At 36.6% G+C, this 21,076-nt stretch overlaps 1 protein-coding gene across 2 annotated transcripts in view; it reads right to left on the reverse strand.

The window, feature by feature from the left end:
- Tmtc2 (Transmembrane O-mannosyltransferase targeting cadherins 2) overlaps positions 1-21,076 on the reverse strand; it is a 126,920-nt gene that overhangs the window by 20,962 nt on the left and 84,882 nt on the right. For both annotated transcript variants that reach the window (XR_012409771.1, XM_073964967.1), the window contains exons 4-5: positions 11,394-11,480; positions 48-1,987 (exon numbers count right to left, since the gene is read on the reverse strand). Coding sequence is in view for 1 of the 2 variants with exons in the window: in XM_073964967.1 (XP_073821068.1) it covers positions 48-1,987; positions 11,394-11,479 (2,026 nt within the window). In the remaining variant the exon portion in view is untranslated. The remainder of the gene's footprint in view (positions 1-47; positions 1,988-11,393; positions 11,481-21,076) is intronic.

A 21,076-nucleotide genomic window follows, 5' to 3' on the forward strand; every position in this document is an offset into this window, starting at 1 on the left:
TCCATTATTCCAATGATATTACAGATGTACATATATGTGATACATACCTTTAGGTGGATTTATTTGCACAGCACTACGATACAAACTCTCCTCATCTCTCCAATCCAGATTCCGGCGAACTGTTCTCGCACTCATCGCCAGCAGTAGAAAACACAGGCTGACCAAAATCATTTGGTGATTTCTCGTATTCTTGCTGGAATGGAATCGGTCAAGGAGCTTAGTAACGCCAAACCCCACCAATAAACAGAATCCCACACTTGGTAGATAGAGCAGACGTTCGGCTACTACAAAGCCCACGTAAAAGAAAAGATTTGTGGCAGGCAGGAAAGGTAAGGTGAGGAATGCCAGTGCCATTAGTAAAATACTGGCATTGGCACATTTGGGAGTCATGTGCGATAGGAGATAATCTTCGTGTGATTGCTGTGTGGACCACGATGACGTTCTGTGTGACAGCAACACTGAACTGGAGGACTTGGATGATTGTGAACTGCAGGTGGAGGAAGCACTACTATCTGAACTTTTGTTACTAGCCGTTGTGGAATTACTACAACTGCTGCTGCTGCGCGAACTACGTGACGCTACCATACATGAGATGGCCTTGTGGAGTGCAAAACTAAAAAGCTGTGGCGTCCCAACGGAACCACTGGAAGACATTAACTGATGACAGCAACATTCACTGGGATACACATTCGATGAGCTCAGCGTCAACACATTGTTGTTATTGTTATTGTTCAATACCCTACACGAGGTGCAGTGGTGCAGAGAACTCAATTCCAGCTTACAGTCACCGCAGACGGGCAGCTGTGGTGGGGAAATGCCAAGAAGTTTTTGTTTCAGGTATGAGCAGGAGGTTGCATTGCTGTGATGCACTGTTGTTGTTGTTGTTGCAGTATATGATGGCCTCATCATGTAGTAGCTATCTGGTTGTTCTGTTATCGCTGTCTCCGCTCCTGTGGCTTGGCACTGTACCTGTTTGCAATATTTTCGTTTGGTTCGTGACTTCCGCTGAGTTTGTGGCTTCAGGTGGTACGTTGTATCACTATATGAGCTGCTTGCTGACAGCAGTGATGGCTTCTGGTCTAAATGGAGGCGCTTTTGACGATTCAGTAGTGTGCAGTAACTGCGCCATGCGGTCAGAGTCAGTGCACTGTAGAAGCCTACACTCAACACATTGCGGCCATCCCACACACTGGTGATGCGAGGAATGGCATTCATTCCCCAGTCAAAACTAAGCACTTGTGGGTTTAGCAACAGTTTGAAATTGAATACGGGCAAATAGAGAAATGTTAGGAAGCGTGTCCACATCGAATTTGTTTTTGCGATGGGGTTGTCAGCTGTGGAGAATAAAGTCTGAGGTCGTGGTATGACCGCCAAACGGCAATAAACACAACCGGCTAAAATCGATCCCAACACACAGAGACTACGCAGACGATGCTTGTCCTTCAAGCCAGCCAGGCCGCGTATCACATCAAAAATTCCACATACTGCCAGCGCAGTGATGGCCGTCTCTTTGAATAAGAGTGCGACAACGGATGTCAGGATGGTGAGGCTTAAAGCTAGCCATTGCATAGGATCTCCCCTTTCCCGCCACGCTATGTGACGCATATATGTCAGGAAAGCCACTAAATAGCAAACACAGGCTGCTAAATCGGCTCTGCCAACGATGCCGGCCACAGCTTCAGTGTGTATGGGATGTGCAGCGAATAAAGCACCCGTCGCAAACACCCCCCACACCGAGGATAGAAAGTGGCGTGCCAGCTTTACCACCAAACCAGTGGCCAGGCAGTGTAAAAGATTATTCACCAGATGGAAGCCCCATGGATTGTAGCCACTCAGCAGAAAGTTTAAGCGAAAAGTGAGAACACACAATGGACGATATGAGCCATGTGAACCGCTATCTGTCAACGGTGTGCCCCAATAGTCGTGTAGGAAAGCACTTTGCCATGGGGTTGTGCCTGAGACATCCGTGTTGGCTAGAATTGCACGCCTGAAAAGAAACAAAAAACACAACAATTACTTAACACAATCAAAGGCATACAGAAATTGTTCGGATATATCAAGTCTTTGCCTGCACCTGTTGATGGATGGTCCCATGAACGTACGAAACCCCTTCTATTATGTAGATTGATACGTATTTCATAGGACAAACAGGTTATGATGTAACAACAAAGCATGATTACATACAAGATTAATTAAAATGGTTTGACGCCAGTTCGGCTTGTAACCGTAATTACAGGACAGAGGCGTACTAGAATACCAATGGAGGGAAATTAATTAAAACTATATGCTTAAAACAATGGGAGATATGTATATTCACACTGTCCCCAACCGCTAGTCATAATTATAGTTATTTGAATTATTTTTAATTCTCATAGACGTAAGCTAAAGACCTCTGCGTAAACACCTACAACTCTTCCGCTATAGCATTCATGTTCTTGGTGTTTGTCATCGTGTTACCTATTGTATTCTCCAGAGACCAATTTAATTTCCTCCTGACGACATTTATTAACTAGAAGCGTTTGCTGGCAGCTTATTAATTGCCAAACGAAACTCTAAACTTCCGTGGAATCCGACATTCGCACACACACATACACACACAATACCATTGGACATGGCGTAATACAGATATAAATTTAACATCTCCACCACTTTTGCAATTTCAAATTGAAACGACGTTACAGACGATGAAGGTGATTGGTGTGTGGGTGTTTGTGTTAAGGTGGCATGGAATCTTGATTTGAATACATGAAAACCGAATGACTTGGAAGGGGGGAGGGGTCAATAAATTTAAAACTGGTGTCTTTGGCCTTGGATGCTGCAACAGTTTACTTAGTTGATTAATTGTCGATTTGTTCTACAGTTACATTGGTCGCGTATAGACGATGTATTTGCCTATCTCCAAGTATTCGGAATTCTTTGTAAAGTTAGGTTTATATGAATGAGGGAGAGCGAAGTAGAGCAAGGTTCGTTTACAGAATATATTGCAAATTCAAACGGTAGATGGTCCTTTGTTTAATAAAGCACCTGGCGCCATACAACACCAATATTTGTGGCACACACACACAGCCACACCATCATGTCTCATGGTTTCCTCTTCGTAGAACGCCAAGCTCACGTTACTAATTAAATGGCCAGTACAGCTCACAAATGGCTGGATGCCATGCAGTCACATTCAGTAGCCGGTTGCTGGTGAATCAGGAAATGCTATTTTGTTCCCACACCCAGTTGCCATGGTTGTTGCCCATACCTTTGTTGCCGGGGATGGCAACATCAGAATTTGTTGTAGTTTATTTTAAACGAGCAACTTTATGCCTTATTAATTTTGAAATATTGAACAAAGCTAAAGTACAATAGCATATTTAAGGTAAAACTTTTGTGGTTAGGGATGGAGAGGAAGTCAAGGAAATGTGTCATCCGTTTTCCATTTGATTAATATGGGCCGGTGGCAAAGCAATATCCCGTATCAGTAAAATTGACTAAATTAAATTCAATAATCTTCCTTTCTCATGGAACGCTGTTTTCTTTTGATATAGTTTTTTATCTGGAATATTCATTTTAATAGAATGCGTGCTGTTAAGAATTGTGGTACATAAGTCTGAGTTTTCATCTACTATTTTTAAAGAACACAATGGGAAATGCCACCGAAGCCACAAAATTATGTGGCTGGTTTCGCTGTTAGTTGGGCAGCTCTTCAGACATATCGACTGTGGAACGAACGGCTTCTCTGTCCTAGAACTTTTGGTTATTCAAATGCAAATGTGTTTTTATACAATAACGGATATTTGGCCGTTAAATAGTATATCTTCATGATAAACGCTTTTTTGCGCTGACTCTGAAGTTATGAGTTTGGCTTTGAACGCTAACACACCATGACAACATTTTTTATATGTTTTCAGGGATGGGGGTTCAAATCCCAGCCGGGCTCAGCCTGTTTTTTTATTTTTTGAACCTTGGTCTGTTAGGACGAAGATCATTGTTTAATGATTTTTATTAATTTTCTCGTTTAGAGTTAAGCCTGATGATCGAAAGAGCTGCCCAACTAACAGCGAAACCGGTCACATAATTTGGTGGCTGTGTGGGTTCGAGTCCTTGGCTTTCCTTTTTCACTTGCAAAAAATTTCGATCATCAAGCTTATTTCTCCACATGTGTAGTTGGACAACAGAATAACCAGAACGGCCACTCCTTTTTAAAGTTCGTAAGTACCATTCTTGTAAAGAATTTTGAAATATACAACTTTTACTTTAGCCGATTTTTAATAAGTCTTACCGTTTTTGAGAAAAATGCAAATAACTGAATAAGGCCTCCAAAAAAATTACCTTTGACCCTGAATAGCTTCTTTTGCCACATTGTATCGATGGGTACTTTTAGGACATTACTTTTAATTGCAACCATTAGCTCTCCTTAAAATTCAGCTTTGTGGGAATTTTTTCTATTTCCCCCTTATACGCATGTCTGGTTTGACTGAACTACATAATTACTTTTGATGATTTAAAAGCATCACTTTGCTCGATTTATGCATGTCGGTCGTCTCATTTCTTATGAGCGTGGTCAACGCTATTGCTTTTGGTGAAAATCGGTTCAGTTTTGAATATACATTTGGAATGTCTGGCATAATTTGGTGTAAAAAGGGGCTTACCAAATTATATTGAAGTCGGTGCAGATTTAGATATAGCCCCATATACATACATACATATATTTTCTTCGTATTTCATCTATTTGAGGCACCAAACACCCCATGTATGGCCACTTTTGACGCAATTTGAAAAATTTGATGGAATTTGGTCTAGAAATAATTTCGCCAAATTATATTGAAATCATGATGGCGTACGATTGCATATAGTCGGCCTGCCCGACGTTGATCCTTTTCTTCCATAAGTACATGTTTTCGTGGCTTTATTCAAATGCGAACTTCTGAACTTAAACATTTTGTAATGCCTTCGTTCGTCTTCGTTATTCGATATCAAATAGAAAGCTGTGTATATTTTATGTTATATTAAACAGTACCGTTTTCATAAACGCTCATTTGTTTTCTTCATTATGCTGTTGCGGAATTACACATTTCTCTGCATATTATAGTGACGACATAGTTTGCTATTGTAGGCTCTGCATTTGTACACCAATTCAATTTCAATTGTCATTACTGATGTTGATGGCCCCAGCTATTTCTGTTTCTGTCGTAGACTATTGTTGTTGCTGTATTTCATTTGTGTTCGGTTATGCGATTTAAACGTGTATCCTTACCCCTCACACGGCTTTTCGATATTTAACAACGCAAAATCATCTTCAACATTATCATGAACAGCATTGTCCTCATCATCACCACCATCATCATCATTATTATTATTATTATTATCCAATGCGTTGTCGTCATCGTAAACACAATTACGGCAATGATCATCCTCATTGTTGTCGTATTTTCTACATTCTCTGCATCGCCAACATCATTGTGTGCCCGTTCATTCGTTCATAATACTGCTGATGATGCTGTGGTCTATATGGTGTTTTGTATTATTATTCCTGAAAGTCTTTAACCAAACTTTTATATTCTTCCTTGAAACACGGCACTTCCGTTCACTTGTTCTTCTTGTTTATGTACAAATGTATGCGTGTGGCCAGGATGTGTGTGTGTGTGAGCGTTCGTGTTATCATTAACACCAGCAGGAGCAACACTGAATTTACCCGTTTCGTCTTTTCGTTTACTTATTCATTCATTCATTCATACATATATTCGTTTATTCGTCGCCGTTCATGTAGATGTGGCCTGGTGTTTGTGAGTGATTTTGTACCTTTGGAAGCATAGCAATGCCAAGTAAACTGCCACAATCAGAGGACCTGTTCCCGTGATATAAACGTTGTTAATGTAAAAGCAGTGATATGGCGAACATGGGGAGAAGAGGGAGGAGGAAAGGATCATTATCATCATCACTGCCATCATCGTTATTGCCATCAGCATTTTTACAACTATGGAAGGAAGTAAATACAACAACAACAAGTGTTTCTCATAGTGTGCACTGTAGCCTGTATTGTCGGCTTTGCTTGCGCCGCTGTGTGATGGCATGTTCTACGTAAACGAAAGTCATATGTCGCCATTGAATGTGAGCATTTTCATCATCAGCATCATAGTTATTATTATCTGTACATACGAGCAAGAAGAATAAGACAAAATACGTGGATGCAAAAGGTGGTAAATGGCAGCAACAAAAACGACATATACAACGGGAAAACAACAACCATTAAGGTATTTGTGTTGTATGTATGTATTTCACACACATTTCTTCTAAGAACACATAGTACATGTGCGTTTGAGAGTTTGTTTATCTAGCATCACGTTGTGTGACAATTTAGCTTGACTTTAGCACTGATGCCACCACCACAGCTTCTCCACGGCTGCCCTTTCATAGAAGTGTCGCACATTTACAGTGGCTTTACTAAACGTTCCAACAAAAAATACAAACACGCATTCATTCAGCCAGATATACACCCATACATAAGTTAGCGAGACAAACAAAAGGAACCGGTGCCAGTAGACTGAGAGACACAGTGAGCGAGAGTGGGCGGGTAACCTCATAACCATTACTTCCGCCATCACTTTGGGCTCCGGGGAATATTCGTATTTGCTCCATACATACATATTTGCATGAAAAATTTAGCGTTGTTATGAAATCAATACACGTACACAGGGTGTTCGCCATGTGGCACACGGCACACAGCGAGCCGCTGCTTTTACCGCCGTAATATTTTCCCAGAGGCCGCTTTGAATGGATCTTCTCCGAGTAGACAATGAATGACAAGGCGAATTTAAAAGCCCATGCATACAACAAAACTCTCTTTCTCCTGCCAGTATCCATACGGATACTTACACAGCCGGCATCAGTCTGTGTGTGAATTAAATCCGTGGATTTTCAATGTCTGCCTGTGTGTCTGACTGTCAGCCTGCCTCCTGTCAGCCTGTATTCCAGTTTATTTTGTTTTGCTGATTTCAATTTTCTACGTTTAAACGTAAAACGTTCTTTTTTCAACCATTTACCAACATTCAAGCCCTGGCTCGCTTTTGATCCATATATTCGTTGGCCACCTCACAGAATTGAACGTGTGAATGTGCTGGAGCTTTTTTTTTTTTTGAAACAGACATGAAGCAAATAATGAGTATGCATAGACTTTGGTTATGCCTGATCCAGAGTCTATCTACTACGTACATACATCTGTTGTGTCGAAACTAAAACGAAAATGTACCACTTTTTGTATTGCTCCACTTTGTGTTCCAACGAAGAAAATGAAGTGTGGCAAGTTGAAATACAAGTAACTAAAATACTGTAAAAGCCACCAGCACTGAAAAAAGAAACGAAAAAAACAGTCTTTCAATGAAGATGGATTCAATGGTGGTTGGTAAGTGGGCAGAGCGGGAAACGGAATGAAACCATTTCGTTAAACACTTTCGGTTTTACTTAAACGCCTCTTTGTAGCTTCATAAACAGTTTTGCTATTTTGGTCTTTGTAATAAATGGGGAATTTGTGTTAATGTTACACTAAACCTCTTTAGGGTTTTGTGGGATATTCAAACTTGCCTTAGTTTGGCCATAACTGGGGATTTTTATGATTAAATGGTCATTGTGTTTCTGTTCTAACAATAACTCACATAACGATGCGATGTTGAAGAAAAAAAAACCTAAAACTCCTTTGATGAAGAGATTTTCAAAATCACAATATCTCAAATAATAAGATAATCAAAATTCTAGTTACTGCATTTCTCATGTATTCGAGTCAAGACTACTCTAATTAAGCGACTTAGAACTGCCTGAACAACAATTACCTAACCAAACAAGGACAATAGCGACATTCGGTCTCATTGTTTCAATGAAGTTGCTGCAATTGTGTAGCTTTGTCTATTTAATATCTGTTATTCTCAGCTTATCCAGATGAAAGGAAATAATAACTTTGATTTTTATGTCGAAAAGTTCTTTCATAAATTTCTTTGTTTGCCCTCCAACATAAAACAATAATGAATGACCAACGGAAATTCGTCGCTTTCCCCACACATTCCGATAACTTGGAAACATTAAAAGTATGTAGCATTTACTGTAATTTGAAAATCTTGGTGGCCAGTCAACACACTTAACTTTTAAGTGCCTATGTTGTTGTTTTACCTCAATAAAATCGAGATAAGTTAAATTTCATTTGCGCAAGAAAAAGTTGTTGCAAACAAATTTGCCATAGCAGTTCGTTCCCATGCCATGTTGGCGAATCGTTGGCTTTCCTTAAAATAAGGGTGTTCACAAAAGTTATTCGTTACTTGAAGGAATAAAAATAAAAATCGGTCCGCTTGGGGAATTCATTGGTTGATGAATTATCGAAGTCGAGGTCTACTTCTCTATCCTCTGGTGGGACTCCATTTAATAGTTTTAAGTGGTTGGCACACCACTTTCGCAATCTGAACCCTGCTTCTGACAATAACCTATTCAGCTGACTCTGCAACTCCATTGCGGTCGTTAAGCTGTCGGATCTGCACATGCCATCGTCAACATAGAAATTTCGCTGAAGGGGTGGAGCACCCAATATTTATGCAAATTCGTACCTGGTAGCTTTTTCAGACATCTCGTAGCAAGATACGGGGCGCAAGCAGCGTTGCCGACAGTTTTTGATCGGAAATCGTCAAAAAAATCAAATCGTCATCAAAATTTTGAAAATCGTCAACATAGTCCAAAACCCGGTTTGGTTACCGTTTATTGCGATTTTTCGCTGATATTTTTGTGAATGAGGCTGGCAACATAAGATATACAACCCACATCAATAAATCTAACCCAATATCACTTAAATACCGCTATAAAAACTGCACTCAGTAGATTATAGTTTCCTTCCGCCCATGTTTGTCGGTACACGTACATTTTGGTTGTTGGGCAGTCGGAAATCAATAAAAAACGGCGGCATGAAAAGTTTATTAACTTACTTTTCATGCCGCTGGACTCATATTTTTTTTAAAACAAAATAGATACAATTATTATTTTATCTCGAAAAGTTTTCAAGGAAGATTTTCATCCATTAACAAAACTAAACGAAAATGTTCAGCTGTTGTAATTTGAATGTGGGGCAAAAACTATGAAAATACCTGTATTCCAGATATGTGCCTAAATACAGCCACTCCGTCTGGAAATTGCATTAAAAAAGCTCAAAAACCGAGTTGGGAACATTGTTTTCCTTAAAATCTTTCGTGAAATTTTGGTCAAAATGTAGTTATCGTCTTTTATTTCATGCATTTCTGGCTTAAGTGAAAAATCGTCATTTTGGACCATAAAATCGTCAAATCGTCATTTTTCAATTTTGGGCCAAAAAATCGTCAAAATGACGATAAATCGTCAAATTCGGCAATACTGGGCGAAAGTCGTACCATATGTTAATGTATTTAACATGTAGTGCTCGAGCTCCTTGTCTGGGGAACTCCTCCATACGACCAGCTGATATCTGCGATCCCTCGTGTCCACTAGTACTCATCTGTACACAGAGTATTGGGCTTTCTTTTCTATAACAAACAAGTAAAAAGTCCTTAAGTTCGGCCGGGCCGAACTTTTTATACCCTCCACCATAAAATAGTCTTAATTAAAATGGAATAATTTGGGTCCTTTCACAATTTTAGGTGGAACAACTTTTCGACAATGGATAGACTCCTACTGCCTCCCACTATTGCTTAAATTACACTGTGAACAGAAATGTTGGGGCAGATATAATTCCTTTTGGAGATGAAAGCCCTTGGTGTGTTTATTAAAAACCCCGAAGGACAGATGCGCCGTAAGTCGAACATCCGCGTTATGGCGTGATGAGAACCTAAAATGTCAAATTGCAGATAGTTTGGTTACAAATTGTGGCTAAAATTCTCAAAATACCGAAAATCGGGAGGTACCTTTATATGGGGGCTATACCAAAACATGGACCTATGTTGACGAGGTATGGTGGAGATATTTCATGACCACTGAGAACCACAAATGGCAAATTACAGCTAGTTCGGTTACAAATTGTAGCTAAAATTCTCAAAATACCGAAAATCGGGAGGTACCGATATATGGGGGCTATACCAAAACAGGGACCTATGGTGACGATGTTTCGTGGAGATGTTTCATGACCACTGAGAACCTCAAATGTCAAATTGCAGATAGTTCGGTTAAAAATTTTGGCTAAAATTCTCCAAATACCGAAAATCGGGAGGTACCATTATATGGGGACTATACCAAAACATGGGCCTATGCCCATATCCTTTGGGATATAAGTTTGTTGATCACTAGGAACCCTAATTATTCGGTCTGCAAATGTGGCGAGGAACGTCAAAATACCTCAAATCCGGAGGTACCGTTATATGGGGGCTATACCAAAGAGTTGACCGATATAGCCCATCTTCGAACTTGACCTGCCTATGGAAAAAAGACCCTCGGGTGCAAAATTTCAGCACTCTATCTTAATTATTGCGGACGCTAGAGTGATTACAACAGACGGACGGACAGACGGTCATGGCTAGATCGTCTTAGAATTTTATCCTGATCAAGAATATATATACTTTATAGGGTCGCAAATGATTAGTTCGATGTGTTACAAACGGAATGACAAACTTAATATACCCTCCATACTATGGTGGAGGGTATAAAAACCTATTACATCTTAAGGAGAGTTACAAATGGATGTTGATTAAGAATCAGGAACAAATTAAGAATTATCTACACATATAAAAACTTTTCATTATAGCATTTTATAAATTTAGACTAATTTTAGAAAAAAAAAAAAAAATAATGTTCTATTTATATGACCTCCGATCAATTGTTTATATTTCCATTTTTGGTACTACTATAACAGTAAATTTCTTTGGACATTATGTGCCGTTTCTTGCCGATTTGACTCGCTATCCCAAGTGAATACTCTTATCTTAAAATATGTATGTAACAAACGTCTTGGAAAAAACTTCCAGCGTTACATTAGGGGTTTACGAGTACATTGTTATTTGCAAGTCATGTTTATGTTCATACCCAAATTTACTGCAGCTTGGTTGTAATACAAAAACATTGTATTGTTGTTACACTGGTTATGATTACGTGAATTTGAATGGGTGGGTGGGTTTTGATTGTGTGTTGCCGTGCGGTGCTTGAAGTAGGACTTGTTGTTTGGCCAACATATCTCGTAGCTTTACATTTGGTTAGATTTATGTTTGTTTGTGTTTGTGTATTTTGTCGAAACAATAATAAACAATGTTTCTCATTCCCTTCATCCCTTTGGGTGCATAAATCATTTTCTGAATTTGTACAGGTCGTATGATTTTTAGCTTGGAATTGAAAGAATTAACCGTGGTGGGGAAGGTGTTACTTCATATTATACGGTGCTTTAGTAGGATAGCTTTTTATGGGTTTCTTTTACATACCTGTCGTCGTATACAAATCCAGAATTTAATGTGTTCAGGTATAGGACGAATGCCAGAGCACAACAGCCCAAACTAGTGTAGTCCATGCTGTAAAGATTAATAGAAAATATGGCTATTAATTATAACATTTTATAAAATCATAAAATTGTAATACAATTGATTGATTAAGAATTATGAATTTAATATGTTATGCCCATTTTTTGGCAGTGAACTATTCAAAAGCGAAAAAATTTAAGGTATGCTATATTAATTTAAGAACCGAATTGTTGATGTTGAAGCACCGGCTGTATATTTATTAGAATGTGTTTAAATCCTTAATGAGAGTTATACCAAACAAATATTGGAGGAAAAAGCCCTAATAAAGACAAGAAGGTAGTAAAGTTGGCTACGAGGCAAAATCTCTACTGTAAGACAAACATAAAAATATGCTATATCCTTCGACAAGACGCATGAAGGATACTTTAAAAAATCCAATTTGTAAGCAAATGTTTTGACAAATCCTTTAGAATACTTAAATTCGGTCTATACAAAAAGAAGGTCTCTATCGGATATGGAAACCATAAAAATACATAAACCAATCCCCTGGCGGAATTTTTTAAACCAAATTCCGTCACATTTTCCATTTTCATCCAAAATGTCGGTCTACTTTTATGTTTGGTATATAAAATATATGAAGTCGGGAAAGAGAACGTATTAGTAGATCAAATTCTACCACAGCGTGTTTGGTACATGCAATACCTCAAATCGTGCGAAAATATGTATATATGGTAGCTATATCCAAATCTGAAGCAATTTCAATATAATATGGCAGATTTTTTTCTTGAACAAATTCCGTAAATTTCATCGAAATTGGACACACATAGTCTATTTGGTGCATCAAATAAATGAAATCGGCCGAAAATACATAGATGTATGTATATTGGAGCTATATCCAATCCCAAACGATTTGGATTACAAAATATATGGCATACAAACGGACGGAGATAATCGACTCAGAAAGTGATTCTATGTAATTCCCTAAAAGTAGCTATGAGTTTATCTTGTTTCGTTATGCATGTTATTTACAAATGGAAAAATACATAATACCCATTACCACGGAGTGCTATAGGGTATAAATACTTTGAGTGATATCAAAAGAAATTACGGAAACTATACACGGTGCACCTGAACCAACTTTAAATGAAAGGCGCTTACACCTGGGAAGATTTTGCGGATTGTGAAACTACAATGTTCATAGATGAAAAAAATTAAGAACAAAAAATCTCCGGTTTTTTAGGTTTTTATGATTGTACTTGGAAACCCCAAGTCCTATTGAAATGACACTAAAGAAAATGTTGTAGCAGTAAAAATTTCCTACAAGATTGACCTTTACGATATTTTTTTAGGTTTTACCATTTTGAGATATAGAAATTCAAATTGGGACAATGCAATGAATAAAATGGTAAAACCTACGAAAATATCATAGGAAAAAATTGCAAAAATCGATTTTATAGAGAATTTTCACAACTATAAGATTTTCTCCAGTCCCATCGCGATAAAACCTGCCGCTTTGAAGCAAAATCGAGAAAACCTAACAAAAAACCTAAAAATGTGACTTGAACTGCAATTTCTCAAGAATGATAAAGCCTAGAAACAAATTATAAAGGTCAGTCCTCTAGAGAATTTTCACAGCTACAACATTTTCTTTAGCCCTATTTCGATAGGCCTTGCCGTTTTCAAGTAAAATCGTGCAAACCTAAAAAAAAACTTTGAATACTTAAAAAGCTCTCCAGCGATTTTTTTGTTTTTGGATTTTTCTCATCTATGTACATTGTAGTTTCAGAATCCGCAAAACCTTCCCAGGTATAGGCTTCCTTTATTTAAAGTTGGTCCAGGCGCATCGGGTATATAAATTTAAATTTACAGGCAAATTGTTTAAGTTGTTCTCAAGAAAAATAATAACCTATAAGATTGAGAAATGTACTCTTGTTTTAATTCAAATGAATAACCAATGACTATTGGTTGTCATTTACAACTGTTGACACTTTTCTAATTACAACAATTAACTTCCTTTAAAAAACCAATTAAATATTTATAGAAATTTGCCAGTTCAAAGAAGGGTGAAACATCTGCCTTCACTTGAATAATTTGTATCAAAAATCTTTAAAAATCTTTTACGTTAATACATCTTTTATAGACTACTCGTTGGGTAGAGGCAAATGGGGAGACCGTAGAAATGTATGTTGGCCAGCAAAAAGAATTGCCTTCGATTGGAATGTTACGTTCACATTTTCCAGGAAAATGTTCATTTATTGTAAAACCTGTGTAGTTGTTTCTCATAACATTATCGTTTGGCGTTGTTCCCTGCCTTTTTTGTTTCTTTTGAAAACTTGAAAGAAATACCTTTCTCTTATTAAAAAATATTATTTGAAAAATATTTCTAACAAAGGGTTGTCGTCCTCTTCTGTTGAAATAATAAGGAACGAGCGTATTAAAATATTTGTATGAAAAATTAATTTCTAGAATAATAATAGATTTCATAGGAATTTAAGAAGATTTTTCAAAATACTTATATAATTGTTCCACAAACATCCCATAAGGGACAAGGGACACTTCTCTCATATCAATGAATGCACCCCGATTCATATTAGCTCAATGACATGGGACCTACAGTTTATCGCCGAGTCCGAACGGCGTGTCTAAGACACCACTTTTGTAGAGAAGTTTTACATGGCTGAAATACTCAGGAAATGTCACCAACATTACCGAGGGGTATTTTGCCACCGTTGAAAAGTGGTTTGATGTTGCCTGGCCGGTGAATCGAACCCACGACCTTATGTGTGCAAGGCGGGTGTGCATACCATTGCACCACGGTAGGGAAAGTCTCAGCAATGTTTGATATGCTGTCAAATAGTTACATATATGCAGCAAATAGGTGTTTGTTATTTTTAGATTTCTCTTAAGACTTTAACAGCATCTTACGACATTTTTCTGAAACTAAGACATGTAATTTTCAGATTTCCGGATTTTCAGATTTAGATTTTCAGATTTGAATATTGGCTGCGAATATCATAAAATCGGTTCAGTAGTTTTGTAGATATAACAAACTATAACATATGGTTGAATGGGTCAGTTGTCTCGCAAATTTATTTTTAAATCGATACATTCGTAATTTTTGCACTTATTTCGTTTTTAAAAAAATAGGAAATAGGACAGTAACCGCACGCACCCACTCCCATATGTAACAAAGCCTATTTTCACCGGTGGTTCAGATTAGGGCCTGCTCTCGAATCGTTTTGATTTTTGTTGCAACCACTTGTATTCACTGCCCCCCATACGATGGTACAAGTTCCATCAGGGGCAAGTCCACACTATGACACCGTGTGAGGTGGTTGGAGCGCAAGATAACTCTCGAACGTATCTGCCGAATCGGTCCAAAATTTGGCCTTAGTAAGTTCGAAGTTAAGCCATATCGGTCCACTCCGTCAGGTACCTCTCCCACAAAAGTTCAAAAATGTTCGGAAAAATTGTTCGTACGGTAACTCTAGAAGGGAGTGGCCCAATATGTCCATACTTTACACATCCTACTATATCTACCATATATAGATCCGGTTCGAATATGGACTATATTTGTCCAATTCTTCGGGTACCTCCCACACAAAATGTCGGATAAGTTCACTTTAAGACCTGCAGTCGAATCACTTTGATTTTTGTTGAAGCAACTTGCATTCGCTGCCGCAATTACGATGTTAAATTTTTTTCAGGGGCAAGTCCATACTTCTTGAACAAACAGCCCGAAGGGTGTAAAAACCCCCTATGGCACCATATGTGGTGGTTGGAGAAGCACTTCTATAATGGTCAATGTCAATATACACAGGCTGAGGGTATATCTCTGTCAGCAAAGCTGACTGATACTTTTTTACTTGTTAAATACATAGTTTTTTGAAGGGCATAGAAGAGGTTTCCTGTCCCCCTCCGAAATTCAATAAAATATATAACGTATTTTTTCCAGGGATCATCTCAGTACATTCTATGGAAATTTTAAGAAAATGAGTTCAGTAGATTTGGATATATAGCATTTCTAGTTTAAATGAAACCTTTTCCGACTGGAATGAAAACTTTCCCAATTGAAGTGAAACCTTTTCCAAATTAAGTGAAACCTTTTCCAACTGAAATGAAACCTTTTCCAATTGAAATATATAGATACGTGTGCAAAGAAACACTCTGATCGAGAATTTCTTTGGCACTACGGGCAATTGAAACTTGGGTATAAAAAGGGAACTGATGAAAATCTGTGGCGAGATCTGAAACTATAGTCTTCCCTGCCTTACCCCTTGGTAAACATTGCCAATTTGTTCCCACTAATAAATTAAAGTTGTTTTAATAAAATATTTAAACAACGGCTATGGGATTAAGCCTGACTACTTTGAAAAACAAAATAGAAGTCGTCATCCCAAATAAAAAACGCCAACACTCCTAATTGGTATTATTTTTATAAAATTCTTTGCGACAATGCTGTACCCCCACAATATAGAGATAATATAGAAGTTATTTTTTGAAAAAAAAAAAAATCTGAAAAAATGGCGCTATCTACATTTAAAACCAAGGAATTTAACACAAGGAAACGGGGGAGATGTAGAAGGAATAGTTAACTTGTTTTAGTATTATATAATAAAACCTCAATGAAGTAAAAAAAGAAATCGAAAAGAATTTTAGAAATCAAAGATAACTATAACGTTTATTCACGAATACATATGTGTATGTATGTATGTTTTTTTTTACTGTTTAATAAAGCAACCAAATTATCAGTATTCGTTGTACATTTCTTCTTATAAAAAATAAATGTTTCATTTAGTTTGGAAAAAGTTTAATTTCAATTGGAAAAAGGTTTCATTTTAGTTGGAAAGGTTTCAGTTCCTTTACTTGGAAAGGGTTTCATTTAATTTGGAAATGCAATATATCATATTTAGAAAGCAGTGGGCCTAAAAGTTGGCATACAAACATTGAAAAAACACTGATTTGGATCGGTCCACCTTTCTTAACAGATGCAATTCTACGGACTACATTTGGATTTTTATTTATAAAGAAGATATAATTAATGCAATATGCCTCAGTAAAATAAGTTTTAGGGAAACTTTTTCCTGCGGCATATTTTTAGGAGATCACCAGTCAAATAAAACTGAGGAAAAGTATTATTATACCCATGCGATGTGCAAAAGTGACATTTATGTAACTGCAAGTGTGTTTATGTATACATATACCGAGCTAAAATTGAATATGAATAGTTTCACAAGGAGGGCGGATAATTTTGCAGACAGCTATTGTTAGTCATGTAAAATTTCTCTACAGTGGTGTCATAATCCGCCTCACAGTGGCCGAAATTATTCATTTAGCAGCGCAATATCAATAAATTTCTTTCATATTAAGGTGGGTTGCTAAATTTTGCTATGGACTATGTCAGATCACGCCTTAATATAAAACCCATGTACGTAAATCTTTTAATTTAAGATTTAAGTGTCTGTGAATTTGTATTACGTATTTCTAGGAAGTAGTTAAATTCGGTCTACATGGGTTCGAGTATTAATGTAGCATCTATGTAACCCTGCATTTAGATTAAAGGTATTTTAAAAGTCTTTATAAGACATTTTAATAGAATTGGGCGCAATTTTGCACTCCATATTCAATGCAGCGATATCATATGTTTTCTTATTTGCTGCTCAAAGTTATCTCATATTTGTATGGTATACATACATACATATATTGCCCTCGAGTAATTGTATTACACAATAAACTTTATATAAGGAATTTAAGTATTTAATGCAATTAATATAGGTTTTTTTTTACAATAAATTGGAGTGTTGATAATATTTACAGTTTGCGATATTTAAAACTTTATGTATTTGACTCAATGATTTTATCTTGTCCTGATTCATTTTAAACGTCGTAGAGAGTGTAACTAAAAGTGCAACATACCGCAAACCAACATATTGTTTTCAAAACAACAAAGTAATGTTTCGCTTTGTGTTATGATTTGCATAACATTTGTGCATAAAATGAACAAAAGTTTATTTCTTTGTGCCTCTGCCTCTCGCGCATCCGAAAATCTACATTTTGTTACAATGTGGGACGAATAAAATTACTGCATAGTTTTTTTGGGTAAATACAGACGTCAGGAATATTAGTGTTGTCAGTATTATTGATGAAAATCTCATAGAGGATTTTTTACAACTATTAATATGTAATATAAACTGTCGATTCTTAAGATTGTTTAATTATATAGTTAATATTCTAAAACTTAAGAATCTATTGTTTAGTTATATCTCTTACATTTTAACAAATCGCATTAAACATTTATATGTGTGAATAAATTATCAATAATGAGAAATAAAAACATAATGATTGAAGTTTAAATAATATACAATTATTATTATTTCACATGTAATTCGATACATTACAGTTGTAACTCGTAATATTTCGTTTGTAATTCGAGTATTCTATTTGTAGTTCGTAACATTTTATTTGCAATTCGAGAATTTCATTTGTAATTCGAATTGTTCCATTTGTTATTCGAATTATTCCATTTGTAATTCCAATTATTATATTTGTAATTCCAATTATTCCATTTGTAATTCGAATTATTAAGTCGAATTATTCCATTTGAAATTCGAATTATTCTAGTTGTAATTCGTATTATTCCACTTGTAATTCGAATTATTGCATTTGAAATTCGAAGTACGTAATTTGAAATTTTTCGAAATATACATAAAAAATTTTGTATTACAAATTGAATAATTCGAATTACAAATAGAATAATTCGAACTACGAATGGAATGCTTCGAATTACAAATGGAATAATACGATTACTTTACAAATAGAATAATTCGAATTACTAATGGATTAATTCGAATTAAAAATGGAATGATTCGAATTACAAATTGAATAATTCGCATTTCTATTGAAATGTTTCGAATTACAAATTACAAATAAAATGTTACGAATTACAAATGGAATTCTCGAATTACATCTGAAAAAGCAAGAGTAGAATGATGGATATTTTCGTAAAACTTTTGTAGTTAATTCAACCTGTACCCAACCGTATGTTGTTGTACACTTGCCCACGTTATTGCATTTAGCGAATACAAAAAAAGATGTTTTCCTCAAAAAAAAAAAAAAAAATGAAACTACACTTCCTCGTTTTCCTCCCCCAAAAAGTGTATTATTTTCATTTCCGTTTGGATGATAGCTTGAATCCAAATAAAAAATAAAGTTTATTTGCAGTTGTTTGCGGAAAATGGAACGCCATGGCGTATAACTCCCATTGAACGTGGGTAGCTCGTAAGTAGCATCACAACTTAGCTAAGGAGTCAAGCTTTAGAAATCTGCTACTGCTGCAAGGCCTGCGCCTTGGTGTTGGCGGTTGCATACAGCATTTGCACCTGATTGCATTACATGGCATTCTGTTGAATTTCCTCCCTGTTGCAAATCGACAGCGCACAAGTTCACAACTTTTACGTGTATTGTTGTGCTGGTTTGGCTAGAGTTGTTGACATAAGTTGATTTCCGTTTGTATCGTCGATGGTGTAGTTTTCTTTTTCTTGTTTTTGTTTCGCGACGACAACGTCGACCTTTTTGGAGTTCGAGGAAGTGTCTTCCTTTTATTTTTTTGGTTATCGTTGTTGTTTAGTTTGTTTATAGGTAGATTTCCTTTCCGATACAATAAAAACAAGCAGACGAAAAAGAAGAAGAAGAAGGAAACAGCCACTGTAACTGTTTGGTGTTGACCCACAAAGCGAGTAGAATTTAATTCGCTGCTGTTATATTTTTTGACATTTCGAGGTTAATGTTTCCGTATCCGGTTAAAGGTGTTTTTTGGCTCACTCCGTTTCGATATCATGAGTGTGGCCTCTCCATTCCGGTGAGCCAAAATGACTCGTTTTTTCATAAATAAATAACAAAGTAACTGCGGGAGGGACGAATTGAATTGAAGAAGTGTAGGAGGTTTTTTTTGTTCGTTTTAAAGCAAGTTTATGGTGTCTTTAGTGCTCGAGTTTCCGGTACATTGTACAATATTTTTGGCTAAGACAAACTTTAATAGAGACAGTTTCATTTGAACTTTGGCAATGGTAGCAATATCGTCGAAACAGAATCAAATTAACTTAATTGGGGTCATTCAATTTGGTATGACTGTTTTAGTGGAATACTAACATAATTGGAAAGATACGAAAAATCTGTGTCCAGTTAACTACTCGGCTATGTTTAAATTAAAACACATAGGTAATAGGTTTGGTGTGGGGCAAATTTCCACGGTGGATAAATCCCACAACGGCCACAGCACTTGAAAAAATCAGATTGGATACAAGTGTTGTGCGGCTATTTTTGATGCGCCATTGGAAGAAAAGTGGAGGAGGCTCCCATTGCACAGTGGATGCATTTCTTTAGGACAATGAGACAAAAATAGTAAATATTAGTCTATCATATTAAAGCCTTTGGGACTGTGTATTTATCGCTACAGAAGAATCATCACAAATTCTGACCATGATCTAAAACCATATATACATACCAATTAATAATAATAACTTATGTTGTGTTAGACGTCAATATCAAACAAGTTAAAAAAGGATCAGTCGGCTTTGCCGACAGAGATATACCCTTAGCCTGGGTGAATTGAAAATCAGTTTTTTTCCCTAAAAAATTATGTAAACTTCTTTCCGACAAAAATATGGACGTCGACTCCTCCAAAGCTTGCGGAGGAGATACATGAAGGATTGGATAAACATATAGTAAATTTGAAAACGTTTGTGGTGGGTACTATTTTTAAGAACCAATTGGAGACATTTAAGTTTTCTTTTTAAAACTATTCTCCAATTTTATTCGAGTTATTCCAGAATTAAAAAGCTAAATATTTGTTTTCTGAACGATTGGGAACATCCCTTCTAATTATTGGTCAAAAGGCGCCGCCTCGATATTGTTATCCACAATTTTTATGTTACAGTCTTTTCTTAAGGGTCATACGTCTGCCTTACCTACGTATACGGCAAGATATAACAAGCAACACTACGGCACTTCCCATTCATTCTGTTACTTTCTTTAATAAGGAAGCTGTCTACCCACTGCTACTCAGAAATAGAATTAATACTTAGAGGCGATGACGGCGACGCAGCCGGAGCCGTGAGTGATTGTTATAGTTGGGAGTACAATGTCATTTCCTTTTCTTATTTTGTCATTAAGACCTAATTACAAATTTTTTATCTGTTTTTGTGTTGCGTTTTCTTTAATTACGTTACATTCATTACATCATTATGGCGGTAAGTTACATTAAAAACAGCAACAGCAGCAATGGTAGCAGCTTCAGTAACAATAATAACATCGCCACCACCGACAACAACAACATATTCTTAGTTAGGCAGGAGAAATGGCCTCCTATTATTTAAGGTTATGTGCTGGAGGGTATAGTATATACGTATGTATGTATATTTAGACTTGGTTGTTGGTGGGCTATGTGATGTAATGATGAATTTTGTTTGCGAACTTGGATGTACATACTGTTCTCATAAGGATCTCTTTCAGTACTTTTACTTGTAAACTTTGCAAAGAAGGACACAAAAGTATTGAGCAAAACAACATCTTCCCAAGTTCGGGTATTTATTGTGTTAATGCTGATGTTGCTACATAGTTGTACAATTTGGGCTATGAATCTGAAACAT

Source organism: Musca autumnalis, unplaced genomic scaffold (assembly GCF_047663935.1).
Source record: "Musca autumnalis isolate F117 unplaced genomic scaffold, ASM4766393v1 scaffold_2, whole genome shotgun sequence".
In the NCBI taxonomy this organism is placed as follows: Eukaryota; Metazoa; Arthropoda; class Insecta; order Diptera; family Muscidae; genus Musca; species Musca autumnalis.